Genomic DNA, 21149 nt, shown 5'->3' on the forward strand with positions numbered 1-21149 from the left:
TGTGTATCCTGCACATCCGTGTATCGTGTACATTCCTATGCATCCTGTATATATGTGTATCCTGCACATCCGTGTATCCTGTGCATTCCTATGCATCATGTATATATGTGTATCCTGCACATCCATGTATCCTGTACATTCCTATGCATCATGTATATGTGTATCCTGCACATCCGTGTATCGTGTACATTCCTATGCATCCTGTATATATGTGTATCCTGCACATCCGTGTATCGTGTACATTCCTATGCATCGTGTATATATGTGTATCCTGCACATCCGTGTATCCTGTACATTCCTATGCATCATGTATATATGTGTATCCTGCACATCCGTGTATCGTGTACATTCCTATGCATCGTGTATATATGTGTATCCTGCACATCCGTGTATCCTGTACATTCCTATGCTTCATGTATATATGTGTATCCTGCACATCCGTGTATCGTGTACATTCCTATGCATCCTGTATATATGTGTATCCTGCACATACTTGTGTCCCCTCCTCCTGTGACTGCAGTGTCCTGTATGTGTGACATGTAACACTCTGTATGTCTCTCTCAGACAGTCACTCTCTGCGGTATTATTACATGGTGGTCTCAGCTCCGGGGTCCGGGCTGCCGGAGTACTCCGAAATCGGATATGTGGATGATCGGGAGATTGTGAATTATAACTCAGACAGCAGCAGATACCGACCCAAGGTCCAGTGGATGAAGAAAATGGAGGATGAATACTGGGAGGAAAATACACAGAGAGCTAAAGGGAATGAGGCTGTATTCAGACATAATGTGAGGATAGCGATGGAGAGATTCAACCAGAGCAGAGGTGAGAAATATACTGTATACACACACACTACACTGTATACACTATATACACACTACACTGTATACACTATATACACACTACACTGTATACACTATATCCACACTACACTGTATACACTATATACACACTACACTGTATACACTATATACACACTACACTGTATACACTATATACACACTACACTGTATACACTATATACACACTACACTGTATACACTATATACACACTACACTGTATACACTATATACACACTACACTGTATACACTATATACACACTACACTGTATACACTATATACACACTACACTGTATACACTATATACACACTACGCTATATACACAATATACACACTACACTGTATACACTATATCCACACTACACTGTATACACAATATACACACTACGCTATATACACAATATACACACTACACTGTATACACTATATCCACACTACACTGTATACACAATATACACACTACACTGTATACACTATATCCACACTACACTGTATACACAATATACACACTACGCTATATACACAATATACACACTACACTGTATACACAATATACACACTACACTGTATACACTATATCCACACTACACTGTATACACAATATACACACTACGCTATATACACAATATACACACTACACTGTATACACAATATACACACTACACTGTATACACAATATACACACTACACTGTATACACTATATCCACACTACACTGTATACACAATATACACACTATACTGTATACACAATATACACACTACACTGTATACACAATATACACACTACGCTATATACACAATATACACACTACACTGTATACACTATATACACACTACACTGTATACACTATATCCACACTACGCTATATACACAATATACACACTACACTGTATACACAATATACACACTACACTGTATACACAATATACACACTACACTGTATACACTGTATCCACACTACACTGTATACACAATATACACACTACACTGTATACACAATATACACACTACACTATATCCACACTACGCTATATACACAATATACACACTACACTGTATACACTGTATCCACATTACACTGTATACACTATATCCACACTACACGGTATACACTATATCCACACTACACGGTATACACTATATCCACACTACACGGTATACACTATATCCACACTACACGGTATACACTATATCCACACTACACTGTATACACTATATACACACTACACTGTATACACAATATACACACTACACTATATCCACACTACGCTATATACACAATATACACACTACACTGTATACACTGTATCCACACTACACTGTATACACAATATCCACACTACACTGTATACACTATATCCACACTACACTGTATACACTATATACACACTACACTGTATACACTATATCCACACTACACTGTATACACTATATCCACACTACACTGTATACACTATATCCACACTACACTGTATACACTATATACACACTACACGGTATACACAATATACACACTACACTGAATACACAATATACACACTACACTGTATACACAATATACACACTACACTGTATACACTATATCCACACTACACTGTATACACTATATCCACACTACACTGTATACACTATATACACACTACACTGTATACACTATATACACACTACACTGTATACACTATATACACACTACACTGTATACACAATATACACACTACACTGTATACACTATATCCACACTACACTGTATACACAATATACACACTACACTGTATACACTATATACACACTACACTGTATACACTATATCCACACTACACTGTATACACTATATACACACTACACTGTATACACAATATACACACTACACTGTATACACTATATACACACTACACTGTATACACTATATACACACTACACTGTATACACTATATACACACTACACTGTATACACTATATCCACACTACACTGTATACACTATATCCACACTACACGGTATACACAATATACACACTATACTGTATACACAATATACACACTACACGGTATACACTATATCCACACTACACGGTATACACTATATCCACACTACACTGTATACACTATATACACACTACACTGTATACACAATATACACACTACACTGTATACACAATATACACACTACACTGTATACACTATATACACACTACACTGTATACACTATATACACACTACACTGTATACACTATATACACACTACACTGTATACACTATATCCACACTACACTGTATACACTATATCCACACTACACGGTATACACAATATACACACTATACTGTATACACAATATACACACTACACGGTATACACTATATCCACACTACACGGTATACACTATATCCACACTACACGGTATACACTATATCCACACTACACTGTATACACAATATACACACTACACGGTATACACTATATCCACACTACACTGTATACACTATATACACACTACACTGTATACACTATATACACACTACACTGTATACACTATATCCACACTACACTGTATACACTATATCCACACTACACGGTATACACAATATACACACTATACTGTATACACAATATACACACTACACGGTATACACTATATCCACACTACACGGTATACACTATATCCACACTACACGGTATACACAATATACACACTATACTGTATACACAATATACACACTACACGGTATACACTATATCCACACTACACGGTATACACTATATCCACACTACACGGTATACACTATATCCACACTACACTGTATACACAATATACACACTACACGGTATACACTATATCCACACTACACTGTATACACAATATACACACTACACGGTATACACTATATCCACACTACACTGTATACACTATATACACACTACACGGTATACACTATATACACACTACACTGTATACACAATATACACACTACACTGTATACACAATATACACACTACACTGTATACACTATATCCACATTACACTGTATACACTATATCCACACTACACTGTATACACAATATACACACTACACTGTATACACTATATACACACTACACTGTATACACAATATACACACTACACGGTATACACTATATCCACACTACACTATATACACACTACACGGTATACACTATATACACACTACACTGTATACACAATATACACACTACACTGTATACACTATATACACACTACACTGTATACACTATATACACACTACACGGTATACACTATATCCACACTACACGGTATACACTATATACACACTACACTGTATACACTATATCCACACTACACGGTATACACTATATCCACACTACACTGTATACACTATATACACACTACACTGTATACAATATATACACACTACACTGTATACACAATATACACACTATACTGTATACACTATATACACACTACACTGTATACACTATATCCACACTACACTGTATACACTATATCCACACTACACTGTATACACTATATCCACACTACACGGTATACACTATATCCACACTACACTGTATACACTATATACACACTACACTGTATACACTATATCCACACTACACTGTATACACAATATACACACTATACTGTATACACTATATACACACTACACTGTATACACTATATCCACACTACACTGTATACACTATATCCACACTACACTGTATACACTATATACACACTACACGGTATACACTATATCCACACTACACGGTATACACAATATACACACTACACGGTATACACTATATCCACACTACACTGTATACACTATATACACACTACACGGTATACACTATATACACACTACACGGTATACACTATATCCACACTACACGGTATACACTATATCCACACTACACTGTATACACAATATACACACTACACTGTATACACTATATCCACACTACACTGTATACACTATATACACACTATACTGTATACACTATATCCACACTACACGGTATACACTATATCCACACTACACTGTATACACAATATACACACTACACTGTATACACTATATCCACACTACACTGTATACACTATATCCACACTACACTGTATACACTATATCCACACTACACGGTATACACAATATACACACTACACTGTATACACAATATACACACTACACGGTATACACTATATACACACTACACTGTATACACAATATACACACTACACTGTATACACTATATACACACTATACTGTATACACTATATCCACACTACACTGTATACACAATATACACACTACACTGTATACACTATATACACACTATACTGTATACACTATATCCACACTACACTGTATACACAATATACACACTACACTGTATACACTATATACACACTATACTGTATACACTATATCCACACTACACTGTATACACTATATCCACACTACACGGTATACACTATATCCACACTACACGGTATACACAATATACACACTACACTGTATACACTATATACACACTACACGGTATACACTATATCCACACTACACTGTATACACAATATACACACTACACTGTATACACTATATACACACTACACGGTATACACTATATCCACACTACACTGTATACACTATATCCACACTACACTGTATACACTATATCCACACTACACGGTATACACAATATACACACTACACTGTATACACTATATACACACTACACGGTATACACTATATCCACACTACACTGTATACACTATATATACACTACACTGTATACACTATATACACACTATACTGTATACACTATATCCACACTACACTGTATACACTATATCCACACTACACTGTATACACTATATCCACACTACACGGTATACACAATATACACACTACACTGTATACACTATATACACACTACACGGTATACACTATATCCACACTACACTGTATACACTATATATACACTACACTGTATACACTATATACACACTATACTGTATACACTATATACACACTACACTGTATACACTATATCCACACTACACGGTATACACTATATACACACTACACGGTATACACTATATCCACACTACACTGTATACACTATATCCACACTACACTGTATACACTATATATACACTACACTGTATACACTATATCCACACTACACGGTATACACTATATCCACACTACACGGTATACACAATATACACACTACACGGTATACACTATATCCACACTACACTGTATACACTATATATACACTACACTGTATACACTATATCCACACTACACGGTATACACTATATCCACACTACACTGTAGACACAATATCCACACTACACTGTATACACTATATACACACTACACTGTATACACTATATCCACACTACACTGTATACACTATATACACACTATACTGTATACACAATATACACACTACACTGTATACACACTACACTGTATACACTATATCCACACTACACTGTATACACAATATACACACTACACTGTATACACACTACACTGTATACACTATATCCACACTACACTGTATACACAATATACACACTACACTGTATACACACTACACTGTATACACTATATCCACACTACACTGTATACACTATATCCACACTACACTGTATACACAATATACACACTACACTGTATACACTATATACACACTACACTGTATACACAATATACACACTACACTGTATACACACTACACTGTATACACTATATCCACACTACACTGTATACACTATATCCACACTACACGGTATACACTATATCCACACTACACTGTAGACACAATATCCACACTACACTGTATACACTATATGCACACTACACTGTATACACTATATCCACACTACACTGTATACACTATATCCACACTACACGGTATACACAATATACACACTACACGGTATACACTATATACACACTACACTGTATACACTATATCCACACTACACTGTATACACAATATACACACTACACGGTATACACAATATACACACTATACTGTATACACTATATATACACTACACTGTATACACTATATCCACACTACACGGTATACACAATATACACACTATACTGTATACACTATATCCACACTACACTGTATACACTATATATACACACTACACGGTATACACAATATACACACTATACTGTATACACTATATATACACTACACTGTATACACTATATCCACACTACACGGTATACACAATATACACACTACACGGTATACACTATATCCACACTACACTGTATACACTATATATACACACTACACTGTATACACTATATATACACTACACTGTATACACTATATATACACTACACTGTATACACTATATCCACACTACACGGTATACACTATATCCACACTACACGGTATACACAATATACACACTATACTGTATACACTATATACACACTACACTGTATACACTATATCCACACTACACTGTATACACTATATCCACACTACACTGTATACACTATATCCACACTACACGGTATACACTATATCCACACTACACGGTATACACTATATCCACACTACACTGTATACACAATATCCACACTACACTGTATACACTATATCCACACTACACTGTATACACTATATCCACACTACACTGTATACACTATATACACACTACACTATATCCACACTACACTGTATACACAATATACACACTACACGGTATACACTATATACACACTACACTGTATACACAATATACACACTACACTGTATACACTATATGCACACTACGCTATATACACAATATACACACTACACTGTATACACTATATCCACACTACACTGTATACACAATATCCACACTACACTGTATACACTATATCCACACTACACTGTATACACAATATACACACTACACTGTATACACTATATACACACTACGCTATATACACAATATACACACTACACTGTATACACACTACACTGTATACACAATATACACACTACACTGTATACACTATATCCACATTACACTGTATACACTATATCCACACTACACTGTATACACAATATACACACTACACTGTATACACTATATCCACACTACACTGTATACACTATATCTACACTACACTGTATACACTATATCCACACTATACTGTATACACTATATCCACATTACACAGTATACACTATATCCACACTACACTGTATACACAATATACACACTACACTGTATACACTATATACACACTACACTGTATACACTATATCCACACTACACTGTATACACACTACACTGTATACACTATATACACACTACACTGTATACACACTACACTGTATACACACTACACTGCATACACTATATCCACACTACACTGTATACATTAATATACACACTACACTGTATACACTATATCCACACTACACTGTATACACTATATCCACACTACACTGTATACACAATATACACACTACACGGTATACACTATATCCACACTACACTGTATACACTATATACACACTATACTGTAGACACAATACACACTACACTGTATACACTATATCCACACTACACTGTATACACTATATCCACACTACACTGTATACACTATATCCACACTACACTGTATACACAATATACACACTACACTGTATACACTATATCCACACTACACTGTATACACAATATACACACTGCACTGTATACAAAATATACACACTGCACTGTATACACTATATACACACTACACTGTATACACTATATCCACACTACACTATATCCACACTACACTGTATACACTATATCCACACTACACGGTATATACAATATCCACACTACACTGTATACACAATATCCACACTACACTGTATACACTATATCCACACTACACTGTATACACTATATACACACTACACTGTATACACTATATCCACACTACACTGTATACACTATATAAACACTACACTGTATACACTATATACACACTACACTGTATACACTATATCCACACTACACTGTATACACTATATAAACACTACACTGTATACACTATATACACACTACACGGTATACACAATATACACACTATACTGTATACACAATATCCACACTACACTGTATACACTATATACACACTACACTGTATACACTATATCCACACTACACTATATCCACACTACACTGTATACACAATATCCACACTACACTGTATACACTATATCCACACTACACTGTATACACTATATCCACACTACACTGCATACACACTACACGGTATATACAATATCCACACTACACTGTATACACAATATCCACACTACACTGTATACACTATATCCACACTACACTGTATACACTATATCCACACTACACTGTATACACTATATCCACACTACACTGTATACACTATATCCACACTACACTGTATACACTATATAAACACTACACTGTATACACTATATACACACTACACTGTATACACTATATCCACACTACACTGTATACACTATATAAACACTACACTGTATACACTATATACACACTACACGGTATACACAATATACACACTATACTGTATACACAATATCCACACTACACTGTATACACTATATACACACTACACTGTATACACTATATCCACACTACACTATATCCACACTACACTGTATACACAATATCCACACTACACTGTATACACTATATCCACACTACACTGTATACACTATATCCACACTACACTGCATACACACTACACGGTATATACAATATCCACACTACACTGTATACACTATATACACACTACACTGTATACACTATATCCACACTACACTGTATACACAATATCCACACTACACTGTATACACTATATACACACTACACTGTATACACTATATCCACACTACACTGTATACACAATATCCACACTACACTGTATACACTATATCCACACTACACTGTATACACTATATCCACACTACACTGTATACACTATATCCACACTACACGGTATACACTATATCCACACTACACTGTATACACTATATACACACTACAATGTATACACTATATCCACACTACACTGTATACACTATATACACACTACACTGTATACACTATATCCACACTACACTGTATACACAATATCCACACTACACTGTATACACTATATCCACACTACACTGTATACACTATATCCACACTACACTGTATACACTATATCCACACTACACGGTATACACTATATCCACACTACACTGTATACACTATATACACACTACACTGTATACAATATATCCACTACACTGTAGACACAATACACACTACACTGTATACACTATATACACACTACACTGTATACACTATATCCACACTACACTGTATACACTATATACACACTATACTGTATACACAATATACACACTACACTGTATACACACTACACTGTATACACTATATCCACACTACACTGTATACACAATATACACACTACACTGTATACACACTACACTGTATACACTATATCCACACTACACTGTATACACTATATCCACACTACACTGTATACACAATATACACACTACACTGTATACACACTACACTGTATACACTATATCCACACTACACTGTATACACTATATCCACACTACACTGTATACACAATATACACACTACACTGTATACACTATATACACACTACACTGTATACACAATATACACACTACACTGTATACACACTACACTGTATACACTATATCCACACTACACTGTATACACTATATCCACACTACACGGTATACACTATATCCACACTACACTGTAGACACAATATCCACACTACACTGTATACACTATATCCACACTACACTGTATACACTATATCCACACTACACGGTATACACTATATACACACTACACTGTATACACTATATCCACACTACACTGTATACACAATATACACACTACACGGTATACACAATATACACACTATACTGTATACACTATATATACACTACACTGTATACACTATATCCACACTACACGGTATACACAATATACACACTATACTGTATACACAATATACACACTACACGGTATACACTATATATACACACTACACTGTATACACTATATATACACTACACTGTATACACTATATATACACTACACTGTATACACTATATCCACACTACACGGTATACACTATATCCACACTACACGGTATACACAATATACACACTATACTGTATACACAATATCCACACTACACTGTATACACTATATCCACACTACACTGTATACACTATATCCACACTACACTGTATACACTATATCCACACTACACGGTATACACAATATACACACTACACTGTATACACAATATCCACACTACACTGTATACACTATATCCACACTACACTGTATACACAATATACACACTACACGGTATACACTATATACACACTACACTGTATACACAATATACACACTACACTGTATACACTATATGCACACTACGCTATATACACAATATACACACTACACTGTATACACTATATCCACACTACACTGTATACACAATATCCACACTACACTGTATACACTATATCCACACTACACTGTATACACAATATACACACTACACTGTATACACTATATACACACTACGCTATATACACAATATACACACTACACTGTATACACAATATACACACTACACTGTATACACTATATCCACATTACACTGTATACACTATATCCACACTACACTGTATACACAATATACACACTACACTGTATACACTATATCCACACTACACTGTATACACTATATACACACTATACTGTATACACTATATCCACATTACACTGTATACACTATATCCACACTACACTGTATACACAATATACACACTACACTGTATACACTATATACACACTACACTGTATACACACTACACTGTATACATACTACACTGCATACACTATATCCACACTACACTGTATACATTAATATACACACTACACTGTATACACAATATACACACTATACTGTATACACTATATATACACTACACGGTATACACTATATCCACACTACACGGTATACACAATATACACACTACACGGTATACACTATATATACACTACACTGTATACACTATATCCACACTACACGGTATACACAATATACACACTATACTGTATACACTATATATACACTACACTGCATACACTATATCCACACTACACTGTATACACAATATACACACTACACGGTATACACAATATACACACTATACTGTATACACTATATATACACTACACTGTATACACTATATCCACACTACACGGTATACACAATATACACACTATACTGTATACACAATATACACACTACACTATATCCACAGTACACTGTATACACTATATATACACACTACACTGTATACACTATATATACACTACACTGTATACACTATATCCACACTACACGGTATACACTATATCCACACTACACTGTATACACAATATACACACTACACTGTATACACTATATCCACACTACACTGTATACACTATATCCACACTACACTGTATACACTATATCCACACTACACGGTATACACTATATCCACACTACACTGTATACACTATATCCACACTACACGGTATACACTATATCCACACTACACTGTATACACTATATCCACACTACACTGTATACACTATATCCACTACACTGTAGACACAATACACACTACACTGTATACACTATATACACACTATACTGTATACACTATATCCACATTACACTGTATACACTATATCCACACTACACTGTATACACAATATACACACTACACGGTATACACTATATACACACTATACTGTATACACTATATCCACACTACACTGTATACACTATATCCACACTACACTGTATACACTATATCCACACTACACTATATCCACACTACACTGTATACACAATATACACACTACACTGTATACACTATATACACACTACACTGTATACACTATATACACACTACACTGTATACACACTACACTGTATACATACTACACTGTATACATTAATATACACACTACACTGTATACACTATATCCACACTACACTGTATACACTATATCCACACTACACTGTATACATTAATATACACACTACACTGTATACACTATATCCACACTACACGGTATACACTATATCCACACTACACTGTATACACTATATCCACACTACACTGTATACACTATATACACACTATACTGTAGACACAATACACACTACACTGTATACACTATATCCACACTACACTGTATACACTATATCCACACTACACTGTATACACAATATACACACTACACTGTATACACTATATCCACACTACACTGTATACACAATATACACACTGCACTGTATACAAAATATACACACTGCACTGTATACACTATATACACACTACACTGTATACACTATATACACACTATACTGTAGACACAATACACACTACACTGTATACACTATATCCACACTACACTGTATACACTATATCCACACTACACTGTATACACTATATCCACACTACACTGTATACACAATATACACACTACACTGTATACACTATATCCACACTACACTGTATACACAATATACACACTGCACTGTATACAAAATATCCACACTACACTGTATACACTATATACACACTATACTGTATACACTATATCCAAACTACAGTGTATACACTATATACACTACACTGTAGACACAATACACACTACACTGTATACACTATATCCACACTACACTGTATACACAATATACACACTGCACTGTATACACAATATACACACTGCACTGTATACACTATATACACACACTATACTGTATACACAATATCCACACTACACTGTATACACTATATACACACTACACTGTATACACTATATCCACACTACACTATATCCACACTACACTGTATACACAATATCCACACTACACTGTATACACTATATCCACACTACACTGTATACACTATATCCACACTACACTGCATACACAATATCCACACTACACTGTATACACTATATCCACACTACACTGTATACACAATATACACACTACACTGTATACACTATATACACACTACACGGTATACACTATATCCACACTACACGGTATACACTATATCCACACTACACTGTATACACTATATCCACACTACACTGTATACACTATATCCACACTACACTGTATACACTATATACACACTACACTGTATACACTATATCCACACTACACTGTATACACAATATCCACACTACACGGTATACACTATATCCACACTACAATGTATACACAATATCCACACTACACTGTATACACTATATACACACTACACTGTATACACTATATCCACACTACACTGTATACACAATATCCACACTACACTGTATACACTATATCCACACTACACTGTATACACTATATCCACACTACACTGTATACACTATATCCACACTACACGGTATACACTATATCCACACTACACTGTATACAGTATATACACACTACAATGTATACACTATATCCACACTACACTGTATACACTATATCCACACTACACTGTATACACTATATCCACACTACACGGTATACACTATATCCACACTACACTGTATACACAATATCCACACTACACTGTATACACTATATCCACACTACACTGTATACACTATATCCACACTACACTGTATACACTATATCCACACTACACGGTATACACTATATCCACACTACACTGTATACAGTATATACACACTACACTGTATACACTATATCCACACTACACTGTATACACAATATCCACACTACACTGTATACACTATATCCACACTACACTGTATACACTATATCCACACTACACTGTATACACTATATCCACACTACACGGTATACACTATATCCACACTACACTGTATACACTATATACACACTACACTGTATACAATATATCCACTACACTGTAGACACAATACACACTACACTGTATACACTATATACACACTACACTGTATACACTATATCCACACTACACTGTATACACTATATACACACTATACTGTATACACAATATACACACTACACTGTATACACACTACACTGTATACACTATATCCACACTACACTGTATACACAATATACACACTACACTGTATACACACTACACTGTATACACTATATCCACACTACACTGTATACACTATATCCACACTACACTGTATACACAATATACACACTACACTGTATACACACTACACTGTATACACTATATCCACACTACACTGTATACACTATATCCACACTACACTGTATACACAATATACACACTACACTGTATACACTATATACACACTACACTGTATACACAATATACACACTACACTGTATACACACTACACTGTATACACTATATCCACACTACACTGTATACACTATATCCACACTACACGGTATACACTATATCCACACTACACTGTAGACACAATATCCACACTACACTGTATACACTATATCCACACTACACTGTATACACTATATCCACACTACACGGTATACACTATATACACACTACACTGTATACACTATATCCACACTACACTGTATACACAATATACACACTACACGGTATACACAATATACACACTATACTGTATACACTATATATACACTACACTGTATACACTATATCCACACTACACGGTATACACAATATACACACTATACTGTATACACAATATACACACTACACGGTATACACTATATATACACACTACACTGTATACACTATATATACACTACACTGTATACACTATATATACACTACACTGTATACACTATATCCACACTACACGGTATACACTATATCCACACTACACGGTATACACAATATACACACTATACTGTATACACAATATCCACACTACACTGTATACACTATATCCACACTACACTGTATACACTATATCCACACTACACTGTATACACTATATCCACACTACACGGTATACACAATATACACACTACACTGTATACACAATATCCACACTACACTGTATACACTATATCCACACTACACTGTATACACAATATACACACTACACGGTATACACTATATACACACTACACTGTATACACAATATACACACTACACTGTATACACTATATGCACACTACGCTATATACACAATATACACACTACACTGTATACACTATATCCACACTACACTGTATACACAATATCCACACTACACTGTATACACTATATACACACTACACTGTATACACTATATACACACTACACGGTATACACTATATACACACTACGCTATATACACAATATACACACTACACTGTATACACAATATCCACACTACACTGTATACACTATATCCACACTACACTGTATACACAATATACACACTACACTGTATACACTATATACACACTACGCTATATACACAATATACACACTACACTGTATACACAATATACACACTACACTGTATACACTATATCCACATTACACTGTATACACTATATCCACACTACACTGTATACACAATATACACACTACACTGTATACACTATATCCACACTACACTGTATACACTATATACACACTATACTGTATACACTATATCCACATTACACTGTATACACTATATCCACACTACACTGTATACACAATATACACACTACACTGTATACACTATATACACACTACACTGTATACACACTACACTGTATACATACTACACTGCATACACTATATCCACACTACACTGTATACATTAATATACACACTACACTGTATACACAATATACACACTATACTGTATACACTATATATACACTACACGGTATACACTATATCCACACTACACGGTATACACAATATACACACTACACGGTATACACTATATATACACTACACTGTATACACTATATCCACACTACACGGTATACACAATATACACACTATACTGTATACACTATATATACACTACACTGCATACACTATATCCACACTACACTGTATACACAATATACACACTACACGGTATACACAATATACACACTATACTGTATACACTATATATACACTACACTGTATACACTATATCCACACTACACGGTATACACAATATACACACTATACTGTATACACAATATACACACTACACTATATCCACAGTACACTGTATACACTATATATACACACTACACTGTATACACTATATATACACTACACTGTATACACTATATCCACACTACACGGTATACACTATATCCACACTACACTGTATACACAATATACACACTACACTGTATACACTATATCCACACTACACTGTATACACTATATCCACACTACACTGTATACACTATATCCACACTACACGGTATACACTATATCCACACTACACTGTATACACTATATCCACACTACACTGTATACACTATATCCACACTACACTGTATACACTATATCCACTACACTGTAGACACAATACACACTACACTGTATACACTATATACACACTATACTGTATACACTATATCCACATTACACTGTATACACTATATCCACACTACACTGTATACACAATATACACACTACACGGTATACACTATATACACACTACACTGTATACACTATATCCACACTACACTGTATACACTATATCCACACTACACTGTATACACTATATCCACACTACACTGTATACACTATATCCACACTACACTATATCCACACTACACTGTATACACAATATACACACTACACTGTATACACTATATACACACTACACTGTATACACTATATACACACTACACTGTATACACACTACACTGTATACATACTACACTGTATACATTAATATACACACTACACTGTATACACTATATCCACACTACACTGTATACACTATATCCACACTACACTGTATACATTAATATACACACTACACTGTATACACTATATCCACACTACACGGTATACACTATATCCACACTACACTGTATACACTATATCCACACTACACTGTATACACTATATACACACTATACTGTAGACACAATACACACTACACTGTATACACTATATCCACACTACACTGTATACACTATATCCACACTACACTGTATACACAATATACACACTACACTGTATACACTATATCCACACTACACTGTATACACAATATACACACTGCACTGTATACAAAATATACACACTGCACTGTATACACTATATACACACTACACTGTATACACTATATACACACTATACTGTAGACACAATACACACTACACTGTATACACTATATCCACACTACACTGTATACACTATATCCACACTACACTGTATACACTATATCCACACTACACTGTATACACAATATACACACTACACTGTATACACTATATCCACACTACACTGTATACACAATATACACACTGCACTGTATACAAAATATCCACACTACACTGTATACACTATATACACACTATACTGTATACACTATATCCAAACTACAGTGTATACACTATATACACTACACTGTAGACACAATACACACTACACTGTATACACTATATCCACACTACACTGTATACACAATATACACACTGCACTGTATACACAATATACACACTGCACTGTATACACTATATACACACACTATACTGTATACACAATATCCACACTACACTGTATACACTATATACACACTACACTGTATACACTATATCCACACTACACTATATCCACACTACACTGTATACACAATATCCACACTACACTGTATACACTATATCCACACTACACTGTATACACTATATCCACAGTACACTGCATACACACTACACGGTATATACAATATCCACACTACACTGTATACACAATATCCACACTACACTGTATACACTATATCCACACTACACTGTATACACTATATCCACACTACACTGTATATACAATATCCACACTACACTGTATACACTATATCCACACCACACTGTATACACTATATACACAATACATTGTATACACAATACACTGTACACACACTATACACACACTATGTGGTATACACAATATACACACTATGCTGTATACACTACTGTATACACTAATATACACACTACACTGTATACACTATATACACACTACACTGTATACACAATACACACTACACTGTATACACTATATACACACTACACTGTATACACAAATAAATTAACTTTTTGATGATATTCTAATTTGGTGAGAAGCACCTGTATAATGTCACAACCCCCCCTACATATAATAAACTTGCACCCTTTTGTGCCTTTCATGTGGCACTAAAGGGTGTTTAGCCTTGTTTATCCTAATAAAAAAATGACAAAAAAACTATGTGGGGTCCCCTGTATTGATAGCAGCAAAGGTAAAGCAGACAGCTTTGGGCTGATATTATCAGGCTGGGAAGGTCCATGGTTATTGGGCTCTTCCCAGCCTAAAAATACCAGACCGCAGCCACCCCAGAAGTGACGTATCACATTAGATGCTCCAATTCTGGCTCTTTGACCGGCTCTTCCCAATTGCCCTGGTGCATTGGCGATCGAGGTAACGGTAATTGGGGTTGATGTCAGCTGTGTAATGTCCAAAATCACAGCTAACATCAAGCCCTGGTGTTAGTAATGGAGTGGTGTCTATCAGAAACCCCAATTACTAACCCAGTAAGTAAAAAGCACACAATTTTTTTATTAAAAAAAACTCTCCCCGACTCTTTCCCTGGTTCACCAATTTAGAAAAAGAAAACCATGTAGGCCAGACGTAGTCCAGGAAATCCAACATAATCCACAAATGGAAACCTGAAAAACATAAACAGAGAGAAATAAAACCAAGAGACTGTCCCTTGTTCACCAATTTTTGATAAAATAAGGGTCTGATGTAGTCCAGCGCTTTTCACGAAGTTCCTCGATTCTGACGATTAAAGCCTATGGAGGTGCGTTCTGAGGCTCCATAGGCTTTTAGCAGCAGCCACTCCCGGCTCACTATGCGCTTCGCGACACCGGTGACTGTGATGAGCGGTGACGCCAGTAATGATAACGCTCATCATTGCGGCCGAGACTCGCGGAGCGCAGCGTGAGCCGGGAGTGGCTGATGCTAAAAGCCTATAGCGCATGAGAACGAGTCTCCATAAGCTTTTAGTGACTCAATCGGGGGAACATCATGAAAAGCGCTGGACTACGTTGGACCTTATTTTATAATAAATTGGTGAACGAGGGACAATGTCTTGTTTTTATTTCTCGCTTTATATGTTTTTCAGGTTTCCATTTGTGGACTATGTTGGATTCCCTGGACTTCGTTGGACCTGCATGGATTTTTTTTATAAAATGGTGAACCAGGGAAAGTGTTGGGGAGTGTTTGAACAAAGTACTTTTGTGCGTGTTTTTTACCGGGTCAGTAATGGGGGTGCCTGATAGACACCTCTCCATTACTAACACCAGGGCTTGATGTCAGCTGTGATTTTAGACAATTCACAGCTGACATCAACCGCAACTACCATTACCCCGATTTCCAATGCACCAAGGCAATCGTGGAGAGTGAAGGTAAAGCACCAAAATTGATGCATCTAATGTGATGCGCCAATTTTGTGGTGACTGCCACCGGCTGGAATTTTTAGGCTGGGAAAGGCCCAATAACCATGGACCTTCCCAGCCTAATAACATCAGCTCACAGCTGTCTGTTTTACCTGTGCTGGTAGTAGGGGCGGACCCCACGTCATTTTTTTAATTTATTTATTAGGTTAAACAACTTTAAAATGCTGGGGAATAAACACCACATGAAAGACACTAAAGGTGTCACGGGTATGTCAGAAGTGACAGGCAGTCACCCTGCAGTTGGTTGCAGATCTCTTCGTTTGGCATTACAGACTTCTTAGACGCTGTCTCTCTAGGACCCAGAGGCTACCTTCCTCTGGCTAATTAACACCCTGACCTGGGTGTATAAATACCTGCTGTGTGCAAGTGGGAGTTGCCGGTGATATTCACTTTACCCCTTGTGAAGGTTTGAGCAAGAGCAGTACTTCTTCCTCTCTGGTCTAGAGGACCTGAGCGCATTTGTCTGGAGTCGAATAAAGCTAAGCGATTTTCCCTTGTTTGTTCCCCCTTGTTGTCTTTAGTGTTCAGTGGGGATT

General features: G+C 35.7%; 1 protein-coding gene across 1 annotated transcript in view; it reads left to right on the forward strand.

The window, feature by feature from the left end:
* Nucleotides 1-528: 528 nt before the first annotated feature.
* LOC141271358 (class I histocompatibility antigen, F10 alpha chain-like) overlaps nucleotides 529-21149 on the forward strand; it is a 61774-nt gene continuing 41153 nt past the window's right edge. The window contains exon 1 of the mRNA XM_073681466.1: nucleotides 529-825. Within this exon, the coding sequence (XP_073537567.1) occupies nucleotides 552-825 (274 nt within the window). The 5' untranslated portion in view covers nucleotides 529-551. The remainder of the gene's footprint in view (nucleotides 826-21149) is intronic.

Source organism: Phyllobates terribilis, unplaced genomic scaffold (assembly GCF_046119375.1).
Source record: "Phyllobates terribilis strain yellow unplaced genomic scaffold, ASM4611937v1 Scaffold_1__5_contigs__length_1240528914, whole genome shotgun sequence".
Taxonomy (NCBI): domain Eukaryota; kingdom Metazoa; phylum Chordata; class Amphibia; order Anura; family Dendrobatidae; genus Phyllobates; species Phyllobates terribilis.